At 47.1% G+C, this 20,746-nt stretch overlaps 1 protein-coding gene and 1 long non-coding RNA gene across 10 annotated transcripts in view; one reads left to right on the top strand and one right to left on the bottom strand.

Moving 5' to 3' along the window:
• The window catches only part of cep170ba (centrosomal protein 170Ba), a 95,180-nt gene extending 87,662 nt beyond the window's left edge, over positions 1-7,518 (bottom strand). For 4 of the 8 annotated variants that reach the window (XM_072489837.1, XM_072489832.1, XM_072489836.1 and 1 more), the window contains exons 1-2: positions 4,173-4,257; positions 2,630-2,773 (exon numbers count right to left, since the gene is read on the bottom strand). In XM_072489837.1, the coding sequence (XP_072345938.1) occupies positions 2,630-2,773; positions 4,173-4,175 (147 nt within the window). In that variant the 5' untranslated portion in view covers positions 4,176-4,257. Of the gene's footprint in view, positions 1-2,629; positions 2,774-4,172; positions 4,259-4,415; positions 4,581-4,758; positions 4,917-7,460 lie in introns of those variants that run through there. The other 4 variants (XM_072489834.1, XM_072489838.1, XM_072489833.1 and 1 more) reach the window with 4 other exon arrangements.
• LOC140402024 (uncharacterized) overlaps positions 3,935-20,746 on the top strand; it is a 46,315-nt gene continuing 29,503 nt past the window's right edge. The window contains exons 1-2 of one of the 2 annotated variants that reach the window (XR_011938105.1): positions 3,935-4,051; positions 6,636-6,710. This is a non-coding gene — a long non-coding RNA (uncharacterized lncRNA). Of the gene's footprint in view, positions 4,052-4,751; positions 4,926-6,635; positions 6,711-20,746 lie in introns of those variants that run through there. The other variant, XR_011938106.1, reaches the window with a different exon arrangement.

Genomic DNA, 20,746 nt, shown 5'->3' on the forward strand with positions numbered 1-20,746 from the left:
ACTTAAACATAGTCCAGATTTTCTGGACAGCTTTCTCACTTCCAATGTACTGTACCTAGGATTCAACTTTACTGAGCAATAATTTATTGATGCCAAATTATACAAATCATTGTCTCAGGGTCCTTCAGTAATCTTGTGAATTTAATTGTCTCTCATGACCAAAACACAACCAGCATACAATGACATCCAATAAACTTAATTTGTGAACATACTAAAGTATTTGTATTTTCAAACTTTCAACCAACATGGAAAAAACATTCAAATATGTTTGTAGAGGGACAAGGAACTTGCAGATTAAAATGAGAGGTAGCATCTAGGACTTGGATGTCTTTCCTTCGAGCATAATATACATATTTGAATGTTTACATTATCACTTAGTATTTTGGATGTATTTTTAATTTACCATTAAAACACAGCAATGGGCTTCAGAACTCATAGGCACATCAGAACGGCATTTACTTCTGGGACCTCTCAGCCCAAACTAATGGGATTAAAATTTAATGTCTCCCTTTGATGACTGAAAAGGTCCGATACAAGTCATGTTTGAGAATTCTCAATCCAGTTCCTAACAGAAGCATCCCAACAGGAATAAAAAAGCAGTTGCACCAAAATCACAAGGGATGGTTGGTGTGGGAAATAAAATGGTGCTGAGGATGATGCTCTTGCGAGGCTGACATATAATTTAGTAGAGCAATCCACATTCTGAGCAGATTTAGTTAAATTCCGCATCATACACCACTAACGAATGTTCCACATCATTTTATTCTGCCATTTATTTGGTAAATCATTCAACAAAAGTGTACAAACATGATTGTCCACTTGCTGCTTCACAATTAATTGTTGTATCATTACAAAAGAAAACTGCAAACACCTTGTGGTGCGATTCATGCTTAACTGGAGAGTATGCTTTTAAATATGGATATGAGCATTATGCCACGTAACAAACAATGTTTGGTCGTTGTACAATTGCGTGGAGCTTTGTATGTCCATCTTAGATCATGGCAGGTAGTTTATGTACCTTTGAAAGTTTAGCTTCTACTTGATCAAAGTAGATCCTCAGGTCAGTTTTAGCTTAAAAGGCGACTCTTAATTGTCTATTGGTGGGAAGTTTCTCTGAACCAGGGAAACAATTGCTCTTTTTATATACAAATGGCAAAACAGCAAGCATGCACCTAATTCATCTGAAGTGGAATGGATATATCAGGTGTTTGTCTAAAGCTGCTGTAGACATGAAAGTGTTTTTTTCTTATTTAAATTTTTAAAATAAGTTTTTTTTTCCAATTAAGGGGCAATTTAGTGTGGCCAATCTTCCTACCCTGTACATCTTTGGGTGGTGGGCCTGAGACCCACGGGGTGAGCATGCAAACTCCAAACGGACAGTGACCCGACATCGGAGTCGAACCCAGGTCCTCAACGTTGTGCAGCAGCAGTGCTAGCCACTGCACCAGCTCCGCAAAGATGAAAGTTAAATCTGAAAACAAATGTTCAAAATGACTCTCATAACTGGCAGGCTCCACCTTTTGCACTTGGTGTGCTTTGTTAGATGAAAAACAACTTCAAATGTTGTTTCAGCTGCCTCTCTCCAAGAACATACTGGTCACACAATACCTCCATGTGTGTTACAATAATTCTGAGCAATACACCTTTACAGACTTAAAGCCACAAATATTCTACTTCACATGATATAGTTCTTACAAAACAGCACTTATCCTGCCTTGCTAGCTCTCAGCCAAATATTCATTTTCTTAATTGACATAAATGCATTTTGTGTCATGTACACTATGCTCATACCAGCAAGTTGAAATTTCTACTCTCCTTATGACATGTGGTTTCTTGATGCCAGCAACTGATATGAAAATGTACGGAAAGAACCCACTCGTCACACAATTCATCACCATGGAAACACACAAACTCAATTATAATGCTAATTTTGAAGTAATTCACTACAGTGAGAGAGAGGGCAGGTAACCATTAAGCCAGCACAGCAAGCTCAGACATTTTTACTTTTCATAAATAACAGGCCTCGCTCTAGTTTATAAAATGTATGCTGCCATTAACCTGTTATTATTTGATATTTCTGCCAATATAAACAATCATGAAGAGTCAAAGATACAACATTCTTCGCTTTTAATTTCAAATCAGCACAGGTTCTATTATTTCTGTTAACATGGTATGCAACCATTCCTTCATCATCATTCTAGTTGTGTTGAAAGATGTAAATTAATTTAGAAGCATATGTTCTCACCTTAGGTTGAAAGGTTTAAAAGAACCATCATTGCTACAATGTTATTTTATTAAGCAGAACTTTAATGCAAGCTGCAATCATTATTTATGTGCAGCAGTATGTCTAAGCCTTAAGTAGTAAAAACAGAGGAGAGAGGGCTAAGCGCACAGATGCACTTCTTTGCAGTTTTGGTGAAGACATGTAAGCAGGTCTCCAGCCAGCTTCTGCAAGTGAGTGGCACAGAAAAATCAAAAAAATGGGTAATTGCAGAAAACAGCTTCACACATAATGTTCATCATTTCTAAATTGAGCATAAAATGTGTGCGTATGCACAATGTGCTTATTTGTGCTCTCTCTGCAGATTATTTTGTTGCAATAAGCCACATGATGGCCAAAATGATTTACCTGAAGCATTAGTTCACAGTCTTCTCGCCCAACAAAAATCATCTCCTTAGGGAGTCGGTGGCGAGAGCCACAGCTGCTCACCAGGAACCAAGAGGTCACACTCATTCTTGCTGTCTTGGACACTAATTTCCACAATTTAACATTCTAAACAAACAGAGCAGAAGACAACAAATTATATCAGTAATTTGCCATATTTCTGAGAGATCGTGGTTTGAAATAACAATTGAGGCGAAGGGAGGAAGAGGAAACTATTGTCCCTGTGAAATGCAGAAGTGATGAGCAACAGGAACTAATTGCAGTGAATGCTTCATTCAAGATTCTCTATTATTTACACTGCTCACAGCACTAAACATGCTGGTCAAAATATTAGCATTCAATAATTATAAAACAGTCTTTGCAAACTGAATAAAGGAAACCATTGTATTGTTCTTAGATTTTTAAAAAAATTTAGAGTACCCAATTATTTTTTTCCAATTAAGGGATAATTTAGCATGGCCAATTGACCTGCCCTGCACATCTTTTTGGATTGTGGGGGTGAGACCCAAGCAGAGAATGTGCAAACAACCACACAGACAGTGACCCGGGGCCGGGATCGACCCCGGGATCGAACGCGGGTCCTCGGCGACGTGAGACAGCAGTGCTAACCACTGCACCACCATGGCACCCTATTCTTAGATTTTAATTTCTAATTGAATCATTTATACAATTGTAATCAGGTGTTTAATATTTGATGTCTGGGAATGATTACATAGAAAACATTATTTTCTGGGATTCAAGGCTTTGAGCGAGATTAGTCTTGAAATCACGGCCACATGTTCACATTGCACAGATGCGAGTCTTGTGGGGCAATTTTCAGTATTTTTTTTTTTGCAAGGAGCTGGTGTCCAGATACTGGTACCGTTGTGCTTGAACTACCGACTACACACAGCACACACAGACACAGTACTGTATTCATAGCATTAAAGTAGGTCGCCCTCTTCTGTTCCCACCCACCCAGATTTTCTTTTCAATTATTTGCCACATGCAACTAAAATAAAACCAGCCACAGCAGATGGATGACTGCAGCTCGCCAATAAATTACACAAAGCCCCAAAGAGAATGTAATGCTGGGATTTGGTTTCATAGTCAAAAACAAAACTGAGATGGATTTAAAGAAAGTGGGGGTTGAAAATTAAACTTGTGGACAGAAATCTCAGGGTGAACACCCCGTACCTGGTCATGTTTGAATCAATACTAAAAAGAGATTATCTGACTGGATGAAGCGTATGAGTTAATATGAAAATCCTCCGGCAAATATAACCCTCGCGAGAATGTTGCTGAATTAATGTTTCATTAATGTATTTTTTTTAAATGGCAGATGTGCCCCTTTCAAAAATACAAAAGAACCTCTTGGCAACCCGCAGCGATACCTGCAAATCTCAGGTTATCTAAAACATTTTCTTTACGGCCACATTTCGTTAAAAGGTTAAAATAATTCGATGCACGAAAAGAGCAATAACTGGCCTTTAGCGCCCAGACAATAATAACAAGGACCGGGATTCACCATCACCCTGACAGAGACAGACCGCTGCAGCCAGGCCAAGTCCAGGCGCGCTCAGTGCAGGCCGCCCGGCCGACAGGTGCTGCTGGAGCCCAGGCCCCGGGAGCGGGGCCGCTTCCCACCGGCACAGGCCGAAGCTGCCACATCGACTGAGCGGGCCCCGAGCCGGGCGACCGGCGCTCCCCGCTGCCGCCCGGCCTGGCGCTGGGCTGCGCTCGCTGCGAGCAGCCGAACCCAGTCTCTCACCTTCACACCGACAGGAACCGCAGCGCCGCTCCCCGCCGCCGCCTGCAGCACTGCCACATCCCCCGGGCCGAGCCCGGCCCCCGCTCCCTGACGTCAGCCTGTCCCGCACGCAGCCCGCACAGTCACCGCACCCGCTTCGAAATCACTGAGGGAGCGGGCAACCCGCCCCCAAACTCACTGCGAGGGAGCGGGAAACCCACCCCGCACTCACTGAGGGGGAGTCTGCCCCGCATTCACTGCGAGGGAGCGGGAGGGTGATTGCCCCGCATTTACTGAGGGGGAGTTGGGAATCCGCCCCGCATTCACTGAGGGGGAGCGGCTGGCCCGCCACGCATCTACTCACATGCTGGTGGTGGGTGGGGAGAGGTGAAGCCAGCCCTCCAGCGAGGTCGAACAGCCGACACGGAGTGTGGATACTGTGAACATTTCCTGCTATGCAAGGTGCAGAGGAGTAGGGAAGCCACACAAGATCTTCTCCCCAGGCAGCACCTTTTTGATCAGTCCAGCGTAGTGAGTAAAGGATATATAACGTTGTCGGACTTTGTCCTCTAACCACTGTGTTCATGTACGCATAATTATACTTAAAGAACACCAGACTCAAATAAAATTCAGTGTGGATTCCTGGGACGGCACATAGAATCCCTACAGTACAGAAAGAGGCCATTTGGCCCATCCAATCTGCACCGACCCTTCAAAAGACCACCCTTTCTAGGCCCTATCCCCCATCTTGTAACTTCACCCTAAATATCCAATCCATCAAGAGGAAACCCACACAGACATGGGGCAAAAACTCCACAAAGACAGACACCCAAGGTGGGAATTGAACTCGGGTCCCTGGCACTGTGAGGCAGCAGTGTTAACCACTGTGCCACCAGGTTAGCAGTGCTGCCTCAGCTCCAGGGACCAAGGTTCAGTTCCAACCTTGGATGACTGTATTGAGTTTCAGGTGAGCACTCACCTGATGAAGGAGCTGCACTCCGAAAGTTAGTGATTCAAAACAAACCTGTTGGGCTTTAACCTGTTGTTCACAGTAAGAAGTCTTACAACACCAGGTTAAAGTCCAACAGGTTTGTTTCGAATCACTAGCTTTCGGAGCACTGCTCCTTCCTCAGGTGAATGGATTTTAACCTGATGTTGTAAGACTTCTTACTGTGCCCACCCTAGTCCAACGCCAGCATCTCCACATCATGTGTGGAGTTTGCACATTTTCCCCATGTCTGCATGGGCTTCCTCCCACAGTCCAAAGATGTGCGGGTTAGGTGGATTGGCCATGGTAAAATTACCCTTTAAGTGCCCAGGGATGTACAGGTTCGGTTACGGGCATAGAGTGGGGAGTGGACTTGGGTGGAGGGTGTTAGGTTACAGGCATAGAGCGAGGAGTGCACTTGGGTGGAGAGTTAGTGCAGACTCCATGAGGCAAATGGCCTAATGCACTTTAGGGATTCTATGAATATTTTTGTTGTGCGCAGTCCCCAAAGTTTACATTGGCAATGAAAGAAGGTCTGTCCAATTAAAGGCACCATCAGTTTGGCAGCGGCCATGTGGGTGGTAAGATGTCACACCAATCCCAACAGTTTATTTCTCCAAGATGTGGAGATGCCGGCGTTGGACTGGGGTGAGCACAGTAAGAAGTCTTACAACACCAGGTTAAAGTTCAACAGGTTTGTTTCGAATCACTAGCTTTCGGAGCACTGCTCCTTCCTCGGGTGAATCTCCAAGACAGCGAATGAGGTCAGAAGGACAACATTAAAAGTTAGGAAACTAAAACCAAAGCAGCATTGTTCACGATGGAAATCTGCAAACAACATTCAAAGACGCCTCAGACCCAGCAGCAACTGAAAGGATAAAGTGTCTGGTTTGCCGCCTGGTCAAATAAAAAGGCTGATTGGAGCGGTCTTGCTTGAGACAACTCCATTGGGCGAGCCATTCTTGGTAATCAGGACAAAGAACACGAATGCGCCGAACTCTGATCATGTTGTCTCTGCTCTGAAGAAATACTACACTCCTGTTGTATTTTACATATTCTATCACCCATTGAATGTATTCGACTAAGAACTACCAGCTCGACCTGTTTTTCTGCGTCAGTGCTCCAAGCTCGTCTTGCCTCATTGCGACTCACACCCAAGTACACCTACTGACCAAAGTGAACTTGGATACGCTTCTGTTAGATTGATTAATTTGGGCTTTAATCGCTAGAGTGGCTTCTGTTTTTTCTTACAGCTTGGTAAGGTTACCGTGCGGGCAAAGGTGGCGAGATCCCTGTTAAGACCTAATCGGGTGTGCAGTATATCAGAGGTGAGGTGTTGCAAGGCATAAAGTAGATCAACACTTCAATTCGAACAAAATGTGGAATCATTTAACCACCCTTAATAAATAGTATCAGGTCACAGGTTTGACACAATAATGGGGTTATTCTCCCCCACGCGTGTGAAATCCTCAAGCCAGTGTAAGAATTTCCAATTCCACAATGAAAACAGAAAATGCTGCAAATACTCGAGTCCCAGTATGACTCTTCCCGTGAACTGTTTCTCTCGCCAAAGATACTGACAGATTTGCCGAGTGTATCCAGTACTTTGGGTGGGGTTGGGGGGGGGGGGGGGCGGCGTCCGCAGTATATTGCTCCTGGAGTTCCGCAATGTTCTCCGGAGCGCCGAGAAGTTCCCATGCAAAAATATTGAACTGACGCATCTTGTTCCGCAGAGCACATTGGTCATCTTAAAATAAACTGTACTCTGCAAATTAACGGTTTCACAAAATGTAAGTGCACATTACCACTTTGGTGGCCAGAAAATTACATTTTTGGGCACAGATGCTGGCTCCACATGTACTACCCTGCAGTCAATGATATGCCTGGTGGCAGGAAGCGTTGGTTAAGAGAGGCGGGTGTCTCTCTCTCTCTCCACCCCCCGGCGAAGCAAATGTATGCAAACCCGAAGTAAACTCAAACCAGGTGCAAGAAATCCCAACATATTCACTGAAATGGAGGGTGGTGTGGGAGTACATAACCCTCGTGCAATGCTAGGTGTTACAGACGGATACACTTACCAGTCTCAAATATTGGCATTCACTTGTTTCTGTTTGAAAATTGCTCGGCTAATTACTCATTTTGTGGAACCAGTTTCCTTGTGATGATGTAATGAAGTTCCCACCCAGCCGTGCGTTACAAAGGGAGCGGCACTGGTCGGAGGCAGAGAGAGAGAGAGAGAGTGAAGTGACAACAGCTTTCTCATTCAAGACTTCAGTCAGGAATCCTCCAACCTGACCGCAGAACCTGGCAGTTTCGGGGAGACGAGAATAGGTTTACTTTAATGCAAATGTATCCTAGTGACAAAATACTTTTTAAACTTTTCTGTGCGGTGAGTCCTTCCTCTACGCTGTTTAACAACAGTGTGTGTGTGTGTGAGAGAGAGAGAGAAATCAGGAAATTACAGTCGTATTAGCCTCACATCTGCTTGTGGGCAGATTATTGGAATCTGCAATTAAAGGCAAGAGCTGGTTAAGAGTTTCCGTTAGTTGGCGCAATCGACTGAACCAGCGCAGAAAATTGCGGAAACTCGAGCGTAACGTATATTAAGCACGAATTGAGGGCGCGATTCTCCACTCCCGCGCTGGTTGGGAGAATCGCCTGGGCCGCCAAAATTTCCGGGGACGCCGGTCCGACGCCCTCCCGCGATTCTCCCAAGAGGCGGGAACGGCCCGGTCGAGTTTCGCAGGCCGGAGAATCGCCGGAGACACCCAAAATGGCGATTCTCCGGCACCCCGTTATTCTGAGGCCCGGATGGGCCGAGCGGCCAGGCCAAAACGGCGGGTGCCCCCCGGCGCCGTCCACACCTGGTCGCTGCAGTCGTGGGCGGTGTGTGAACGCTGGGGGGGCGGCCTGCGGGGGGGGCGAGAGGGGATCCTGCACCGGGGCGTACCTCAGATGTGGGGTGGCCCGCGATCGGTGCCCACCGATCGTCGGGCCGTACTCTCTGAAGGAGGACCTCCTTCCTTCCGCAGCCCCGCAAGATCCGTCCGCCATCTTCTTGCGGGGCGGACTTAGAGCGGACGGCAACCACGCATGCGCGGGTTGGCGCCGGCCAACCCGCGCATGCGCAGATGACGTCCGTTATGCGGTGCTGGCCGCGTCATCTATGCGGCGCCGCTTTTACGCGGGCGACAAGGCCTGGCGCGGCCCCGATACTGGCCCATTGTCAGGGCCTGAATTGGTCGGGACCAGGGTCGATCTGCGCCATCGTGAACCTCGACGGCGTTCACGACGGCGTGGGGGTGGAGAATCCCGCCCTGAGTGTCTGCGATCTTTGACCCTAGTTCACCCCCGTATTAAAAAAATGAGGAATGGTAAATTTAGTCAGATTGCTGCCATTCAAGGAGGGTTTTCAGATTGAACTCGTTTTATTCAGCGCGATTGCACCAACAGGCACATTTTAAAGTAATTTCGGTATTAAAATATTTAATATTTACTGAAAAAACTGGCTCATGCACACCGAGGAAACCAGAGGTTCAGTGTAGGTTTTAAGCCATTTTCAGTGTGTAAATCAGGTTAATTACAATTGGAGGATTAAACCCTCATTATTTTTGTGATAAACCTATTTTGAGCCATATTAAATGGCATCGGATTAGCATTACTAAATACACCAATGAATATTTTGAAAGCGAGGGGAAATATCATCAGACTGGACTAGGACGGGAGATGTCAGTGAAGATCCTGCAGAATTCGTGATGCACAGACCTGCACAGGAATTTTGCCCATGAAATTTAAACTTCCAATGGGAAATTCCCTGCAGTCTGCTTCCTCGCACGAATGCCTCCAACTCTGAATTAGAATCAAACGTGGGCTAGATCCACACAATTATTAGTGTCACATGTAGGCTTACATTAACACTGAAATGAAGTTACTGTGAAAATCCTCTAGCGCCGCATTCCGGCGCCTGTTCGGGTACACTGAGGGAGAATTCAGAACGTCCAATTCACCTAACAAGCACGTCATAGAACATAGAACATAGAACAATACAGCGCAGTACAGGCCCTTCGGCCCACGATGTTGCACCGAAACAAAAGCCATCTAACCTACACTATGCCATTATCATCCATATGTTTATCCAATAAACTTTTAAATGCCCTCAATGTTGGCGAGTTCACTACTGTAGCAGGTAGGGCATTCCACGGCCTCACTACTCTTTGTGTAAAGAACCTACCTCTGACCTCTGTCCTATATCTATTACCCCTCAGTTTAAAGCTATGCCCCTCGTGCCAGCCATTTCCATCCACGGGAGAAGGCTCTCACTGTCCACCCTATCCAACCCCCTGATCATTTTGTATGCCTCTATTAAGTCTCCTCTTAACCTTCTTCTCTCCAACAAAAACAACCTCAAGTCCATCAGCCTTTCCTCATAAGATTTTCCCTCCATACCAGGCAACATCCTGGTAAATCTCCTCTGCACCCGCTCCAAAGCCTCCACGTCCTTCCTATAATGCGGTGACCAGAACTGTACGCAATACTCCAAATGCGGCCGGACCAGAGTTCTGTACAGCTGCAACATGACCACCCGACTCCGGAACTCAATCCCTCTACCAATAAAGGCCAACACTCCATAGGCCTTCTTCACAACCCTATCAACCTGGGTGGCAACTTTCAGGGATCTATGTACATGGACACCTAGATCCCTCTGCTCAGCCACACTTTCAAGAACTTTACCATTAGCCAAATATTCCGCATTCCTGTTATTCCTTCCAAAGTGAATCACCTCACACTTCTCTACATTAAACTCCATTTGCCACCTCTCAGCCCAGCTCTGCAGCTTATCTATATCCCTCTGTAACCTGCTACATCCTTCCACACTATCGACACCACCGACTTTAGTATCGTCTGCAAATTTACTCACCCACCCTTCTGCGCCTTCCTCTAGGTCATTGATAAAAATGACAAACAGCAACGGCCCCAGAACAGATCCTTGTGGTACTCCACTTGTGACTGTACTCCATTCTGAACATTTCCCATCAACCACCACCCTCTGTCTTCTTTCAGCTAGCCAATTTCTGATCCACATCTCTAAATCACCCTCAATCCCCAGCTTCCGTATTTTTTGCAATAGCCTACCGTGGGGAACCTTATCAAACGCGTTGCTGAAATCCATATACACCACATCAACTGCTCTACCCTCGTCTACCTGTTCAGTCACCTTCTCAAATAACTCAATAAGGTTTGTGAGGCATGACCTACCCTTCACAAAGCCATGCTGACTATCCCTGATCATATTATTCCTATCTAGATGATTATAAATCTTGTCCCTTATAATCCCCTCCAAGACTTTACCCACTACAGACGTGAGGCTCACCGGTCTATAGTTGCCGGGGTTGTCTCTGCTCCCCTTTTTGAACAAAGGGACCACATTTGCTGTCCTCCAGTCCTCTGGCACTATTCCTGTAGCCAATGATGACATAAAAATCAAAGCCAAAGGTCCAGCAATCTCTTCCCTGGCCTCCCATAGAATCCTAGGATAAATCCCATCAGGTCCCGGGGACTTATCTATTTTCAGCCTGTCCAGAATTGCCAACACCTCTTCCCTACGTACCTCAATGCCATCTATTCTATTAGCCTGGGGCTCAGCATTCTCCTCCACAACATTATCTTTTTCCTGAGTGAATACTGACGAAAAATATTCATTTAGTATCTCGCCTATCTCTTCAGACTCCACACACAATTTCCCATCCCTGTCCTTGACTGGTCCTACTCTTTCCCTAGTCATTCGCTTATTCCTGACATACCTATAGAAAGCTTTTGGGTTTTCCTTGATCCTTCCTGCCAAATACTTCTCATGTCCCCTCCTTGCTCGTCTTAGCTCTCTCTTTAGATCCTTCCTCGCTACCTTGTAACTATCCATCGCCCCAACCGAAACTTCACACTTCATCTTCACATAGGCCTTCTTCTTCCTCTTAACAAGAGATTCCACTTCCTTGGTAAACCACGGTTCCCTCGCTCGACGCCTTCCTCCCTGTCTGACCGGTACATACTTATCAAGAACACGCAGTAGCTGATCCTTGAACAAGCCCCACTTATCCAGTGTGCCCAACACTTGCAGCCTACTTCTCCACCTTATCCCCCCCAAGTCACGTCTAATGGCATCATAATTGCCCTTCCTCCAGCTATAACTCTTGCCCTGCGGTGTATACTTATCCCTTTCCATCATTAACGTAAACGTCACCGAATTGTGGTCACTGTCCCCAAAGTGCTCTCCTACCTCCAAATCCAACACCTGGCCTGGTTCATTACCCAAAACCAAATCCAACGTGGCCTCGCCTCCTGTTGGCCTGTCAACATATTGTTTCAGGAAACCCTCCTGCACACACTGTACAAAAAACGACCCATCTATTGTACTCGAACTATATATTTTCCAGTCAATATTTGGAAAGTTAAAGTCTCCCATAATAACTACCCTGTTACTTTCGCTCATATCCAGAATCATCTTCGCCATCCTTTCCTCTACATCCCTAGAACTATTAGGAGGCCTATAAAAAACTCCCAACAGGGTGACCTCTCCTTTCCTGTTTCTAACTTCAGCCAATACTACCTCGGAAGAAGAGTCCCCATCTAGCATCCTCTCCGCCACCGTAATACTGCTCTTGACTAGCAGCGCCACACCTCCCCCTCTTTTGCCTCCTCTCTGAGCTTACTAAAACACCTAAACCCCGGAACCTGCAACATCCATTCCTGTCCCTGCTCTATCCATGTCTCCGAAATGGCCACAACATCGAAGTCCCAGGTACCAACCCACGCTGCCAGTTCCCCTACCTTGTTTCGTATACTCCTGGCATTGAAGTAGACACACTTCAAACCACCTACCTGAACGCTGGCCCCCTCCTGCGACGTCAAATCTGTGCTCCTGACCTCTATACTCTCATTCTCCCTTACCCTAAAACTACAATCCAGGTTCCCATGCCCCTGCTGCATTAGTTTAAACCCCCCCAAAGAGCACTAACAAATCTCCCCCCCAGGATATTTGTGCCCCTCAGGTTCAGATGTAGACCATCCTGTCTGTAGAGGTCCCACCTTCCCCAGAAAGAGCCCCAGTTATCCAAAAATCTGAAACCCTCCCGCCTGCACCATCCCTGTAGCCACGTGTTTAAATGCTCTCTCTCCCTATTCCTCATCTCACTATCACGTGGCACGGGCAACAACCCAGAGATAACAACTCTGTTTGTTCTAGTTCTGAGCTTCCATCCTAGCTCCCTGAAAGCCTGCCTGACATCCTTGTCCCCTTTCCTACCTATGTCGTTGGTGCCAATGTGGACCACGACTTGGGGCTGCTCCCCCTCCCCCTAAGGACCCGGAAAACACGATCCGAGACATCACGTACCCTTGCACCTGGGAGGCAACATACCAAACGTGAGTCTCTCACGCTCCCACAAAATCTCCTATCTGTGCCCCTGACTATAGAGTCCCCAATTACTAATGCTCTGCTCCTCTCCCCCCTTCCCTTCTGAGCAACAGGGACAGACTCCGTGCCAGAGGCCCGTACCCCATGGCTTACCCCTGGTAAGTCGTCCCCCCCACAAGTATCCAAAGCGGTATACTTGTTTCTCAGGGGAACGACCGCAGGGGATCCCTGCACTGACTGTTTTTTCCCAGTCCCTCTTACAGTTACCCACCTATCTCCAATCTTTGGTGTAACTAATTCCCTGAAGCTGCTATCTATGACCCCTTCTGCCTCCCGAATGATCCGAAGTTCTTCCAACTCCAGCTCCAGTTCCCACGTCATTCAGGACTTGTGGAAGGAAACTGGAGCACCCAGAGGAAACCTACGCAGATGCGGGGAGAACGTGCAGAGTCCACACAGACAGTGACCCAATTCACACTCCCTGGCGCTGTGATGCAACAGTGCTAGCCACTGTGTTGCTCTGCTGCCCAAACTAACTTACTTTGATGTTTACCCAGGAAATGTTGGACATTTTAAACAGATTGTTCCCACCTATCCACCTCAACCACCTTAACTCACCTACCCGCATACTCACTCACCCACCTACCTGACTGACCCCTGACTCACCAAACCTGTCCACCATCTACAAGGCACAACTCTGGAATGTGATTTAATACTTTCCACTTGCCTGGATAGGTGCAGCTCCAATGACATTCAAGAAGCTTGACACCTTCCAGGACAAAGCAGCCCACTTGTTTGGCATCCCATCCACAAACATTCACTCCCTCCATCAGTGAGGCACAGAGGCAGCGATGCTTACCATCTACTATATGCCCTGCAGGGACTTACTAATGCTTCTGAGGTGGCACCTTCCAAACCCATGACTGCCACTATCCGGAAGGACAAGGGCATCAGACACATGGGAGCACCAGCCAGAAAGTCCTCTTGGGTGGCACGGTGCCAGGGACCTCGGTTCAATGCTGGCCTTGTATGACTGTCTGGGTGGCACTGTAGCACAGTGGTTAGCACTGTTCCTTCACTGCGCCAGGAACCTGGGTTCGATTCCCGGCTTGGGTCACTGTCTGTGCGGAGTCTGCACGTCCTCCCTGTGTTTGTGTGGGTTTCCTCCAGGTGCTCCGGTTTCCTCTCACAAGTCCAGACAGGCGTGCTTGTTAGGTAATTTGGACGTTCTGAATTCTCCCTCGGTGTACCCGAACAGGCGCCGGAGTGTGTCAACCAGGGGATTTTCACAGTAACTTCATTGCAGTGTTAATGTAAGCCTACTTATGACACTAAAAAAGATTATTGTTATTGACTGTGTGGAATTTGCATGCTCCCTCTGTGCCTCTGTGGGTTTCCCACGGGTGATCCAGTCCAATGGTGTGTAAGTTAGATGGACTGGCCATGATAATTTGCCCTTTAATGTCCAATGTTGTGCAGGTTAGGTAGATTGGCCATGATCAATGCGCGAGGTTACGGGGATAGGGTGGGGGAGTGGGCCTTGGAAGAGTGCTCTTTCGGAGGATTGGTGCACACTTGATGGGCCAAATGGCCTCCTACTGCAGTGTAAGGGTTCTATGGATTCAAGCTACTCCTCATCCTCACTTGGAACTATATTGCCGTTCCCTCTCTCAGGGTCAAATTCCTGAAATACCCTCCCTAACAGCAGTATGGATGTACACACACCTGCAGTGGTTCAAGAAAGCAGCTCACCACCACCTTCTCAATGGCAATTAGGGATGGGCAATAAACACTCCCTAGCCAACAATGTCGACAGCCCATGAATGAATTTTTTAAAGAAAGTAAATGCTACCCCAAGTTCTTATTGGATTTAGTTTTTTTTTATTCATTCATAGGGCGCGGAGCATCGCAGGCTGTGTCAGCATTTATTGCCCATCCCTAATTGCCCTTGAGGGGGCAGCTAAGAGTCAACCACATTGCTGTGGGTTTGGAGTCACATGTAGGCCAGACCAAGTAAGGATCACAGATTTCCTTCCCTAAAGGACATTAGTGAACCACATGGGGTTTTCCAATAATCAAAAATGGTTTCATGGTCATCATTCGACTTTTATTTCCGGATTTTTATTGAATTAAAATTTCACCATTTTCAGTGGTGGGATTCAAACCCAGGTGCCCAGCATTACCCTGGGTTTCTGGTTTACTAGGAACGACAATACCAGGACACCGTCTCCCTATAATAATGGGGAATGAACTAATGTAGTTAAGACAAGTAAAAGTAGGGAACATCTCGGCAATAGTGCCCATAATCTAATACACTTTAAGATGATTATATCAAAGAACCTAAGGGTGATAAAAACCTCAAGTTAATATATTGGAAAAAAGTTGATTTTGTTGGGCTGAGAATAGAACTTGGGGAAATAAAATAGACAACTATATTGGCAAACTGGATGTGGATAACAAAGGGAAACATTTAAAATGGTGCTCAATAGAGGGCAGGGAAATATATTCCCGTAAAAAGAAAGAATAAACTCAACACAGAGGGACACCATGGATGAATACAAACCTAAGGGAACAATTGAAGGTTAGGAAAGAGTAATACATTAAATACTTTTTTTTTAAAAAAAATTTTATTGAAAATTTTTGGTCAACCAACACAGTACATTGTGCATCCTTTACACAATATTATAACAACACAAATAACAATGACCTATTTTATAAACAGAAAATGAATAAATAATAAATAACAAAAATGAAAACTAACCCTAATTGGCAACTGCCTTATCACAAGTAACACTCTCCAAAAATATAATTTAACAGTCCAATATATAATTATCTGTAGCAACGACCTATACATATTATACAGTATATATTAACAACCCTGAGAGTCCTTCTGGTTCCTCCTCCCCCCCCCCCCCCCACCCCCGATCCTGGGCGGCTGCTGCTGCCTTTTTTCCATTCCATCTATCGTTCTGCGAGGTATTCGACGAACGGTTGCCACCGCCTGGTGAACCCTTGAGCCGACCCCCTTAGGACGAACTTAATCCGCTCTAGCTTTATAAACCCTGCCATGTCATTTATCCAGGTCTCCACCCCCGGGGGCTTGGCTTCTTTCCACATTAGCAATATCCTACGCCGGGCTACTAGGGACGCAAAGGCCAAAACATCGGCCTCTCTCGCCTCCTGCACTCCCGGCTCTTGTGCAACCCCAAATATAGCCAACCCCCAGCTTGTTTCGACCCGGACCCCTACTACTTTTGAAAGCACCTTTGTCACCCCCATCCAAAACCCCTGTAGTGCCGGGCATGACCAAAACATATGGGTATGATTCGCTGGGCTTCTCGAGCACCTCGCACACCTATCCTCCACCCCAAAAAATTTACTGAGCCGTGCTCCAGTCATATGCGCCCTGTGTAATACCTTAAACTGAATCAGGCTTAGCCTGGCACACGAGGACGACGAGTTTACCCTGCTTAGGGCATCTGCCCACAGCCCCTCCTCGATCTCCTCCCCCAGCTCTTCTTCCCATTTCCCTTTTAGTTCATCTACCATAGTCTCCCCTTCGTCCCTCATTTCCCTATATATATTTGACACCTAACCATCCCCCACCCATGTCTTTGAGATCACTCTGTCCTGCACCTCTTGTGTCGGGAGCTGCGGGAATTCCCTCACCTGTTGCCTCGCAAAAGCCCTCAGTTGCATATACCTGAATGCATTCCCTTGGGGCAACCCATATTTCTCGGTCAGCGCTCCCAGACTCGCGAACTTCCCATCCACAAACAGATCTTTCAGTTGCGTTATTCCTGCTCTTTGCCACATTCCATATCCCCCATCCATTCCCCCCGGGGCAAACCTATGGTTGTTTCTTATCGGGGACCCACCCAAGGCTCCAATCTTTCCCCTATGCCGTCTCCACTGTCCCCAAATCTTCAGTGTAGCCACCACCACCGGGCTTGTGGTGTAGTTCCTCGGTGAGAACGGCAATGGGGCTGTCACCATAGCCTGTAGGCTAGTCCCCCTACAGGACGCCCTCTCTAATCTCTTCCACACCGCTCCCTCCTCCTCTCCCATCCACTTACTCACCATTGAAATATTAGCGGCCCAATAATACTCACTTAGGCTCGGTAGTGCCAGCCCCCCCCTATCCCTGCTACGCTGTAAGAATCCCTTCCTCACTCTCGGGGTCTTCCCGGCCTACACAAAACCCATGATGCTCTTTTCGATCCTTTTTAAAAAAGCCTTCGTGATCACCACCGGGAGGCACTGAAACACAAAGAGGAATCTCGGGAGGACCACCATCTTAACCGCCTGCACCCTCCCTGCCAGTGACAGGGATACCATATCCCATCTCTTGAAATCCTCCTCCATTTGTTCCACCAACCGCGTTAAATTTAACCTATGCAATGTGCCCCAATTCTTGGCTATCTGGATCCCCAGGTAACGAAAGTCCCTTGTTACCTTCCTCAACGGTAGGTCCTCTATTTCTCTACTCTGCTCCCCTGGATGCACCACAAACAACTCACTTTTCCCCATGTTCAATTTATACCCTGAAAAATCCCCAAACTCCCCAAGTATCCGCATTATTTCTGGCATCCCCTCCGCCGGGTCTGCCACATATAGTAACAAATCGTCCGCATACAAAGATACCCGGTGTTCTTCTCCTCCTCTAAGTACTCCCCTCCACTTCTTGGAACCCCTCAACGCTATCGCCAGGGGCTCAATCGCCAGTGCAAACAATAATGGGGACAGAGGGCATCCCTGCCTTGTCCCTCCATGGAGCCGAAAATATGCAGATCCCCGTCCATTCGTGACCACGCTCGCCACTGGGGCCCTATACAACAGCTGCACCCATCTAACATACCCCTCTCCAAAACCAAATCTCCTCAACACCTCCCACAAATAATCCCACTCCACTCTATCAAATGCTTTCTCGGCATCCATCGCCACTACTATCTCCGTTTCCCCCTCTGGTGGGGGCATCATCATTACCCCTAACAGCCTCCGTATATTCGTGTTCAGCTGTCTCCCCTTCACAAACCCAGTTTGGTCCTCGTGGACCACCCCCGGGACACATTCCTCTATTCTCATTGCCATTACCTTGGCCAGGATCTTGGCATCTACATTTAGGAGGGAAATAGGTCTATAGGACCCGCATTGTAGCGGGTCCTTTTCCTTCTTTAAGAGAAGCGATATTCATTAAATACTTCTAACACCAGGTTAAAGTCCAACAGGTTTGTTTCGATGTCACTAGCTTTCGGAGCGCTGCTCCTTCCTCACCTGAGGAATCACTCGATTCAGCTGGAGGACCTGGCGAATACCGGGCCAGACCCGCTAATGATATGCAAACGGTGTTTATTGTCTGTGCATCCCGGACTGCATTGATACCCCTGTCGAGGTGACGGAGAATTGCGATTTGGCATCAAATCGGCGCTTGCTGCGATTTTGGCTCCGGAACCGATTCTCCACCCAATCACATTTCTCGATTTCGGCGTCAGCCAACAGAGAATCCCGCCCCTCATGTTCCTGTAGAGGTTACTAGTCTTTGTATGTAACGAAGAAGATATGAGGGCAGTATCTCTGATTCGAAGTTCAACTTGTTTATTGTAATTGGTAATGTATATTACTGAATGTTAATCTCATTTGTAAGTCTTAAACAATGAGTTCTGCCAAGATATTTCTTGTGTTCAAAATCTTGTACCTGCACACCCCCGCCACCCCCCCCCTTGTTCCTTCCAAAACTTGTTTTATTTTTTGTACTGTTCTCAAAAGTAATCTGGAGCGGGCATCTCCAGGACATAATGAACCATCAACTGGCATGCTGCCATTTTAGTTGCATTGAGTTTATGTTACAGTAATAGAGATACTTCTGACACCTGAGGAGTTTTATTACTTTACTAATGGATCTCCAGTGATCTTACTCATCATATGTCCGTGGATTCACTATTTTACAACACTGTTATAAGAGAATGGAGGAATAACATCAAGGACACAGATTTAACATAACTGACTCGCTCAAATCCTACTATTATTCAATTTCATTTTGGGATTGTACTGATGGTTTGAGAATTAAATTTCACAACCCTTTCTGACTCTAGGCTTTTAAAAAAAATTTTACCTGTATATTTAGTTGTACTGCCATACCATTTTTAAAGGAGGTTACACAAACAAAATTATATGCGAGATTGTTATTTGCGATTAGATGGCTGGTATTTGGTATTAGCCAGAAAAAGTGAGGCAATTGCACTTTCGGGCATTTCTATGTTCTGGGGGAAATGATACACTCTGAGGTGTTCCTGGGGCTTGGAGTGAGGTCGTGAAGTTTTGCAAAATTCAACTAATCTTTGAAAATGAACTAAACTGAAATTAGAATGGAAAAACATATCTTCCCTCTCACCGATTCTCTGCACCACAACTTTCAGTAATTAAAGTGTTTACCTTTTCTAACTGTCAAAAAATACATGTGATCACAAAGTAGACAAAATGATTATGTCGTTTGTGTGGGGAGGGGAAGAACCAGAGGATCCCTAAGTCGACGCTGCAAAGGAGGAAAAACATGGCGGTCGAGCCTTGCCAAATCTACAGTACTACCACTGGGCAGCCATAGCCCAGAGGGTGAGGAGATGGATATGAGAACCAAACACGGAATGGGTAAGGCTGGAGGAGTCCTCCTGTAAGGGAACAACCCTCCGAGCCCTCGTCACAGCAGCACTCCCATCTCCCCCCCCCACCAAAGTACACATCCAACCCGGGGGTGGTAACCCTTGTCAGAGCAGCGCTCCCACCCCCCTCCGCCATCCAAGTGCACATCCAGCCTGGTGGTGGTAGCCCTTGTCAGAGCAGCGCTCCCATCCACCCCCCCCCCCCCCCACCCACCCATCAAAGTACAGATCCATGCCGGTGGTGGTAGCCACACTGAAGATTTGGAACCAAATGAGGCAGCAATTCGGTCTAACCGAGAAGTCCTCCATGGACCCCATCTGCGGTAAACACAAATTCCCGCCAGCCATGCTTGACGCCACCTTTAAAACATGGAGAAAGGATGGGGGTACCCTAGCGGTTACAGACCTTTACATTGGGGACACAATCGCGACCTTGGATGAGCTGATGGAGGACCTGGGCTTGCCGACGGGACAGGAGCACAGGCACCTCCAAATTAAACAGTTTCTCCGCAAGAAACCGTGGGGTACCTCAAATGTGGGATGGCCCGCGATTGGTGCTCACCGATCGTCGGGCCATCCTCTCTGAAGGAGGACCTCCTTCCTTCCGCGGCCCCGCAAGATCCGTCCGCCATCTTCTTGCGGGGCGGACTCGGAGAGGACGGCAACCACGCATGCGCGGGTGATGCCCAGTTATGCGGCGCCGGCCACGTCATGTATGCGGTGCCGCCTTTACGCGGCGACAAGGCCTGGCGCATGTAGATGACGCAGCCCCACTCCTAGCCCATTATCGGGCCCTGAATCGGTCGGGATAGGGGCCGTTTCGCGCCGTCGTGAACCTCAACGGCATTCACGATGGCGTGGGCATTTAGGCGCGGGAGTGGAGAATCCTGCCCGCTGTTAGGTTAATTGGATATTCTGACTTCTCCCTTAGTGTCCAAAAAGGTTAGGTGGGGTTACGGGGATAGGGTGGAGGTGTGGGCTTAGGTGGGATTATCTGGTGCAGATCCGATGGTCCAAATGGCCTCCTTCTGCACTGCAAATTCTATGATTCCCTCTGTGTCCCGAACAGGCGCCGGAATGTGGCGACTAGGGGCATTTCACAGTAACTTCATTGCAGTGTTAATGTAAGCCTACTTGTGACAATAAAGATTATTATATTATAATCAACATGGACAGTAAGGAGGGCGGAACTGTGGGAACATATACGGATGGTTGCTGGATGGGGCAAGACTACCACGGGACGAAGCTAGACGGAAATGGGAGGATGAACTGGGGACAAAGTATGTTGGGGACTCTG

Source organism: Scyliorhinus torazame, chromosome 2, assembly GCF_047496885.1.
Source record: "Scyliorhinus torazame isolate Kashiwa2021f chromosome 2, sScyTor2.1, whole genome shotgun sequence".
In the NCBI taxonomy this organism is placed as follows: domain Eukaryota; kingdom Metazoa; phylum Chordata; class Chondrichthyes; order Carcharhiniformes; family Scyliorhinidae; genus Scyliorhinus; species Scyliorhinus torazame.